This window comes from Lottia gigantea, assembly GCF_000327385.1.
Source record: "Lottia gigantea unplaced genomic scaffold LOTGIsca_109, whole genome shotgun sequence".
Classification (NCBI taxonomy): domain Eukaryota; kingdom Metazoa; phylum Mollusca; class Gastropoda; family Lottiidae; genus Lottia; species Lottia gigantea.
The window spans coordinates 290,405-298,727 of record NW_008706978.1 but is presented as its reverse complement, the minus strand read 5'-3'; the positions used below and the strand labels follow the sequence as shown (position 1 = coordinate 298,727).

Genomic DNA, 8,323 nt, shown 5'->3' with positions numbered 1-8,323 from the left:
ATCTGATTCGAATGAAATTTGGTGTGTCATTTATATTGATGAGATCTTGGACAAGTTCGATATTCACGATTTTTCGATGAACGGTTTTTGAGTTATTGCCCTTGACTTAGCCAAAACGCGTCAAAATTTGGTTGTGAACACAATAGAGACTACAGTTTTTATCAAATTGCAATGAAATTTGGTGTGAATATTTATAATGATGAGATCTTGGACAAGTTCGAATTTGGCTATCTTTCGATGAATGGTTTTTAAGTGATTGTTATTATGAAAAACGCGTATAATGAGGAGATCTTAGTCAAGATTAAATTGGACAATTTTTCGATCAACGCAATTTGAGTTATTGACTTAGTAAAAACGCATCAAAATTTCTTAGCGTTAGAGGTGACAGTTTATGTCAGAATTTTATTAAATAATGTGTGTTTGTTTAAATCAACAATATCTTGCACAAATTAAATTTTTTGGTCAGATCCGTTCCTATCAATCAGTATCATCCACAAATCAGTCATTACACTGAGGAGAAAACTCCAAATAGGCGTTATTTGAATTATAACCTTTCAATTATTGACATGTGGAAGGATAACAGCAGTAAAACGACCAAGGTTTCCTATCCTGTTTACTGGAAAGTTGATAGTCAAAACTGTGAAACCTGTCAAAAGGATGAGCAGCATGAACTATCAGCAGAAAAAGCCAGACGTGCATTTCAAGCTGATGCGTCCGACAAATGTCCAGATATCATAATATTTGCTGCTGATATGCAGTGCGTCATTTTATTACCCAAATTAACTACCACAGAGCATCAGTTTGAAAGTAGGTTAGTTGTTTTTAACGAGACCTTTGCCTCCCTTACAGAAAAAGGTGATTCAGTCATACTGTTTCACGAGGCAATTGCGGGTAGGCTTGGCACAACTGTTACATCTGCATATTAAGTGCATTAATCTTTCAGCAAAGGACAATGTAGTATTTTGGGTCGACAATTGCACCGGACAGAATTAAAATTGGGCTTTATTTCATCGTTGGTAATGTTTGTAAAACAAGAATGGGGTCCCAGAATAGTCAGACTAAAATACCTTGAAAGGGGACACACAATAAAATGAGGAAAGCTGCGGTAATGCCCAATTTCCAAGATTTTGTTGATCTATGTGACAAGGCAGCAAACACTGTAGTTTTGCACTGCAATTATTTCCACTGTATTCAAGATGGTCATAGAACCCGCCAAAATAAGAATGTACATTTGCTACTCACTGATACCATCGTTGAGGTTGAATGTCCATAAAGGTCAACCCTATAGTAAAAAAAACAAAAGAAATTAGCCGAGTTTTTTTAACGCTACAAAGAATAAATTTTGGCTAGATCTACCCAGTAATGATTTAAGCCATGATCTTGTGGCGGAATTCGAACTAATGCAAGGATCAACTGCTAATTCATTTTCTGTCTAATGTATCAAACAGGATTTATTAATATCGTTATTATTAACATTCTGATTAAGCGTATAATACTGAGCAGTAGTGGGTAGTTTAAGACCAGACAATGGCAGGATATGCTGACTTTTCTGGTCACCTGATACTAGTTTTCATTATGAAATTATGTCCTCATTATAATTGATATAATTCCTCATATCATTTCGTAGAACCGCACGAAGAACCGCTGAAAGATTGATTTTGTACAGAAATGCTATTAGATTTTCTTGTTCAATTTCTGAAAGTGTTTTACTTTTAATGCTGCGGAGGTGCATGGAGAATACCCCCGCTTTTGCAATGGTTTAAAAACTATCTAGCATGCATTGTGGAAATCAATGGTCCTTGTACAAATTCTGTGGAAGATTAATCTGCTGGTTATTGGCTAAACGTTTGCTTATTTCACCTTTGACTTCCTCAGTTCTTTTCCGTCTTTCTGCTCGATGTTTTCTTCCCAATCGGATAGCTATTTTGTATGGAGTTGCTTTGATGTCAATATTAATTTCCTTGCTAAACGACAAAATGTATATTGTCGATTTGTGAAAGTACATTTGTAGAATTGTAACTTGATGAAAATACATTTGTCAAATTGTAAATGTTTCATGTATATTGGTAATTTTGTGATTGTATAAGCTCCATCCACTAATTAGAATACTTAATCTCTCGATCCAAACTGACAAAATAATGTAACATCTATATTTGTACAATCAACAGTTCACACATCGTCATTTCATTTCTACATTTTTGGCAAATTGACTATTGAACTTGTAATGAACATTTACAAATCAATCTCAAAATTACCAACATACATTTAAGCTTTTACAATTTGACAAATGTACTTTCACAAATCGACAATATACATTTTGTCGTTTTGCAAGGAAATTAATATTGACATCGAAACAGCTTTGTCTTTTTTCTAGTTTCAGCTTGTTCAAACAGTCAACAACTTTATTTTTTTGGGCAAGGATCCTTGATGACAAGTAGCACATAGTTGCATTTGGGGCATGCATGTACCTTGGCAACACTAAACATTCGAATGATTTGCTCAGCAAGACGAGCTTCCATCATTGATGTAAATAAATTAAGATCCATAGGTTTTTCTTGCAGTTTCAACAAGGTTTCTTCAGATCCGAGTGTATTACCAAAGAAATCAGTCCTTGTTAAAACTGTTTTCAATGGGCTTTGTCTGAATTTCCTCACATCAACCACAACATCTTTCACAATACTGATGTTATCGTCTAACTTCAGTTGAGCTAGGCGTGGAAAATTTTGACATCCACGTAGAGCAGTTTTCCTATAACCTTGGCATTCCACTACAAGTTGTCCAGAGAGGTTTTAAAAACTTTTGGATCACCACGACCATCTTTGTACCGAAACTTGTTTACAGCAAGCACTAGTTGATGGACTAGGCACTCCGAACCCCACAACTTCTTATCAAAGTTAGATGGTTCTGTTGATTCAGAGTTTTCTTCCTAGATACTTAGAGATATTGTATTGTAGCATGATTGACGACAGCTCTATGTAGTATTAGAAGTGTTATGAATAATCTTTTCCCGGCTTTCAGCAAAATCTGAAGTAGAATTGGTTGTAGACATCGTTGATACCATCTACACTTTTTACAATATAAAGACCATAGTCCTCTACTGTACCCCCGGCTAACTCGTCATTGGCGATGACCTGGTACGTTTCTGTACTAGTTGCATGGACACTGTTGATCTGAACTCCCTCTAGCGTAGTGGCATCAAACCCAAGAGTAAGGCTCTCTGATTCCATGATAAAAAAATTCGAAGATTGTCTGCTAGAGACATATGTGTGTGAACTACGTCATCAAAACTGGTGTATTATGGATATCTAAAAAACAGAACCCTTAAACACGAAACAAAAAACACGCACCACGGTTCAACAGCAAGTTTCTGTACTTGTTACATGGACGCTGTTGATCTGAACTCCCTCTTGCGTGGTGGCATTAAACCCAAGAGTAAAGTTCTCTGATTCCATGTTAAAAAAAAAATTTAAGACTGTCTGTTGGAGACATATGTGTGTGAACTACGTCATCAAATCTGGTGTATTATGGATGTCTAAAAAACAGAACTCTTAAACACGAAACAAAAAAACAAACCACGGTTCAACAGCGTAAAATTCGTAACAAGTCTATATCCCACACTAGGTTTTGTTTTGCCTCTCTATTTTTTGGTAGTATTTAGCAGCAATGATTGTGTTGTTCCAGACAGAGAATACTAACTCTTCTGATCACTTGTTGCCACTTTTCACCATTAAATGCTTTCACATGGATTCGGGCATTTGCAACTTTTTTCTAATATCACAGTCATATTGGTTAGTTTTCTCCCTTTAAATTGGAGAAATGTATTTTCATCAATTACGTCCCTTGAACTATTGAAATTGAAGATTCCAATAAATATTAATAGGCAAATAATAAACTCTTTATTTTACATGATTGGTCAGAAGTAGATCTATCAGAAGTAGGTGCAATACACAAGAACATGGTCCTATCTAACATTCAGCCCATAGGGACAATAGTACAATGAATGTTATGAGATAGAAGCAGCCTCGCCGTTAGCCTGGGGTCCGTTGGGGCTGGGCCCCAGCAAGTGAAACACCCGAGCAAATCCTTCAGTTCAGCAGAGACTGATTTATCAAAAAGATACAGTGGTGTAACCTATTTTCGTGGATATAAGGATTCAACACCGAATTTCGTCAAAGATCTGTTTCCTCAGATATTTTATAAAATAATTAAAATTGTTTTTTTTTCGATTTTCTTTATGAATCCTTCACTTTGACCCATATTTCATGAGCAACCAACTCAGCAACGGCGGCAGAATGCGTCACCTATTTTCGTGTACAATGTTTGATCTATAAATAATTTTCTTAGTGATCTCCGATGACGTTATAACGCCGTAATGATGTGATCTCCTGTGACAATTTGGGATGTGGCATATGAATACACAACAGCTTTCAATAACAAAAATAGACTAGAGCCACACGTGGCACAGAGTGGGACTTTGCAAATGTAGCAAAATGCAAAAGACTCCGAACAAATCAACCTTCCACGATAATTGATATTCATTATTTGATTTTTTTTTTTAATACTTGCCAATGCTCGAGGTCATCACTCTTTAGAACTAATTTTAATTGCCAAGAGCATTTGAAATGATCGTAATGAATTTTAGATATTTTATTTGGCATTTCAGACTGGAATTGTTGGGGACGTTTTAAATTTCTGTCTTTATAATAACGATAACATGCTAGACAATTGACCTCGTTGTCTATCTTATACCACTCTGGGCTTGTAACTGCATGACAATTATGACACAAAGATTTAACACAAAAACATTCTGTATTGCACCCTGGACAGATTACAGAATCACCATTTAAGTTAGACTCAAAATCTTTAATTAGAATTTTTTTACATGCTGATCTACATATAGGAGATGTAGAAGAACACTTCATTAAGATTTCAACTGTCGTGAAATTAGGTGGCAGCTTATCAACATAATGCTTTGTCTCCTGACCAACAGCAACCTGATTTATTAAGATCCATGTGTTTAGTTTTTCATTTAACCATGAAGCAGCATCTGCACTTAAAAGAAACTCTTGTATATATTTAATAGTTTTTGAATCATGTAAACCAGATGGAGAGCAATGAAAATGTTTAGAAACTTCTTTCCCATTTACCAAAGCCAGGCTTAAAACAACTATATTCCTATTTTTGTAGTGTCTTAAATTTGGTTTATGTTTTATTTGACTTTTAATAAATTCACCTCAAGTTAGGTTTATTTTTTACTTTTGCAAGTAATCGTCACACTTTTTATTTACCCTTTTTATAATACCACTTGCAATCCATGACATTATGATAAATCGCATATATTTAGAATGAGGTGAAAAGTTGGGGAGAAAGTGTGTAATAGGTTCTAATTTTTCATTTACTTTGATATTTACAGGACTACATTTAGTTGAAATCAGATGGTGAAAAATTTCAGGAAAAAAAAAGTAAATGGTTATTCCAATTATGACAGCTGGCCCACAGACAGATGCACATGTTTGAATTGGGTAAATACTGCATATACCTGAGGAACATTTGTGAGGAGCTGTAGATGTTGTGTGAGAACTGTTTATAGTACTTAATGCCAAATTTTGTAACAACTCTGTGTCTTAAAAAGAAATAAATTCGGTTAAATGAGATAACAAACTATCTGGTATTGCATTTCCTAAAGTGTCAATGTAATTAATTTCTTTTGTTTGAGAATTAAATATGCAAAAGGTAAAATGGTTACCCGTCAAAATGATCTCCCCTGAACTACCATCTCTATCTTTACCAGCAATAAATGTTTTTTGAATGCCGTCTTTGTCATATGAAGATTTAACGCAAAATAAGAATACAAACTTATTTAAATGGGGATAATCATTTTTTAATCTACTACATATGATTTTATATCACAAATGCTATTGAAATAGGCAATAAAATTATTTGAAAGATCAATTTGGTTTTTGAGCATTTCAATAAACTTTAAAAGGATAGCATCGGAAATCCATCTATCGCAAGCAAGAGTCCCTAATTCTTTAACACTTAGATTAAAATGGCCAGGAAGATCAGCATATTTATCTTCAGAATTGTTTTTGATTATTGTATGGATTTTTTCAATATTATTATTATCAATAGATTCCTTTGGAGTGAATGTGTTGGGAAAATTTGTCATATATTCATGTTCATTTAGCAATTTAAATTTCATGACATTTGCTTTATTTGATGTTAGTTTATGAAATTTGTTTTTCAAAGATAAGGTATTTTTTTTCCATGGCTTCTGAAAAGATAATAATATGATTAATTATGTCACACTCAATAAGATATCTTGCCAGGCACGGTAATCAACACCCCCTGGAATTGTGCCTAAAAAAATTTAAGATCAAGGGCAATAACTCATCAAGTATCCTTGATTAATTATCAACACCCACACCCAGTTTTGTAAAAATCCATCGAGAATTTTGCCTTGTAGAACTAGAATGTTCTGGACGGATATGGGTGATGTATGGACAGATATGGGTGATGCCAATATATCCTGAAATAACCTTTCATGTCATATTTTTCAAATTTTTTTATCATAAGCTTATACCTAGTTCATATAAAGCAGTGTCATTTGAATAATTAATACTTAATACTTAACAATAGCTCTACATTCTGCAGTCCTGTAGCTATTGATATGTCTAGGAAATTAATGTCTGCAAAATAATTATGTATATCTATTACGTGTATGAAACCCAGTTAAAATAAGTGTAAAATAATTTATTACATAATAAAAAAGAAAAATAAACATACACAAATACATAAATATTAATAGATTGAAATAAATAATATCATATACAAAATAATATCTAGAATAAAATAGAGGAAAAGATGTAATTTGAAAATAATAAAATAACTGAAGTATTATGTTACAAAACGAAGTTTATAAAGTAAAAGTTATACCACATGAAAAAAAGATGGACACATACATTGAACATAGCAGTGTAAGTATACAAATTAATAAGCACGAGTACATATTATGTACTTTTTTAATTCACCTTAACACCAATTCAAAAGCTTTCAAAATAGTGTTAGCAAATAATAAATTTCCATTATTGTTCAAATGAACACCAAGATGATCAAAGTGCGACCAATTATAGCGCATGTGTCGATTACTATTCCATTAACGCACTTAATTCGACCAGGATAATTGTGATTTAACCTGAGAATTGATGTAGAGTCTTTGACTGTTGTAGCTGGACCTCTCCGAACCTCTTGGATTCAAACAAACAAATATTGACCCAACAAAAATTACAGCATGAGGACAATGATGAGCGACACTATTAACTAAGTTAATAATGTCCACAATCACGTCCTCAGCAGATTTTTGTGAGCCAATGTCATTCCCTCCAGTTTGGATAAATACAGCACAAACATAAGCAGGAATTTCTTTAACTCTGCTTAATAGACTTTGTGCTGTTCCACCACTTTGCCAAACCTAATGGATACAGCCTCCCCCCAGCCGATTATCTAAAAAGCCACCTAAAGCAGGCTTAATCCGTCTGATAAATGAATGGCCAAAAAACACACACATCTGATCTGGACATCTCTAAAACTGGATAAGTTGGATTTTCTATAATTATCAAGTAAAATCAAAAAATTTAGCAGATTAATTATATGACTGTACACTGCTTTGAACTAAATGACAAAAATAATAGAGAGAAAAAAAATGGTCTAGAAATGTTGACCTGTAATTAAAAAAAACGTTATTGATAATTAACTTTTAAATATGTAATTTTAGAGTTAAAGATAGCTTGCCATGAAAGATAACATACGCCCACTACAAGCTGTCTGAAACAAGAGCAGTCTTCATCTTATTCGAATTTGATTGAGAAATGTGGACGGAACGACGGACAGGGGCAACGGCAATATACTAATACGTGGGCATAAAAATCTACACCTGTATTAAACATGTTGTTTTAAAATGTTTTATTTTTTGTTTTTGTATTCAAATTCCTCTATTGAATCCTTGATTGTGATATATATTAAGTAGTATATGTAGCAGATCAAGATACTTACTTTTATGTTTAATTTAGAGAAGTAGTAGATTATTAGTTTACTAATTTTAGAAAATAATCTGAATCATTATGCCATTTTTTTTTTGGATTCTAACTACGTGAAGAAAAAGATAGAAGCATTTTTATCAGTTACGTTCCTGAATAGGCGCTGTTACTTCTGTTGGTGGTTGTTGTGTATGTTGAGCAGCCATGACGGATGTGGCTCCAGGCAGGATATGCTTACTCTTCTAGACACATGGTCGTTTATTGAGAATTAGTCCTTAATATTGCAA

General features: G+C 33.6%; 1 protein-coding gene across 1 annotated transcript; it reads left to right on the top strand.

The window, feature by feature from the left end:
• Positions 1–566: 566 nt before the first annotated feature.
• On the top strand, positions 567–5,442 carry LOTGIDRAFT_171074 (hypothetical protein; the record flags this gene model as incomplete). Its single annotated transcript, XM_009046939.1, has 2 exons — positions 567–891; positions 5,414–5,442. The coding sequence occupies 2 exons, from the start codon at positions 567–569 to the stop codon at positions 5,440–5,442; spliced, it is 354 nt and encodes a 117-aa protein (XP_009045187.1).
• Between the last annotated feature and the right edge of the window lie 2,881 nt (positions 5,443–8,323).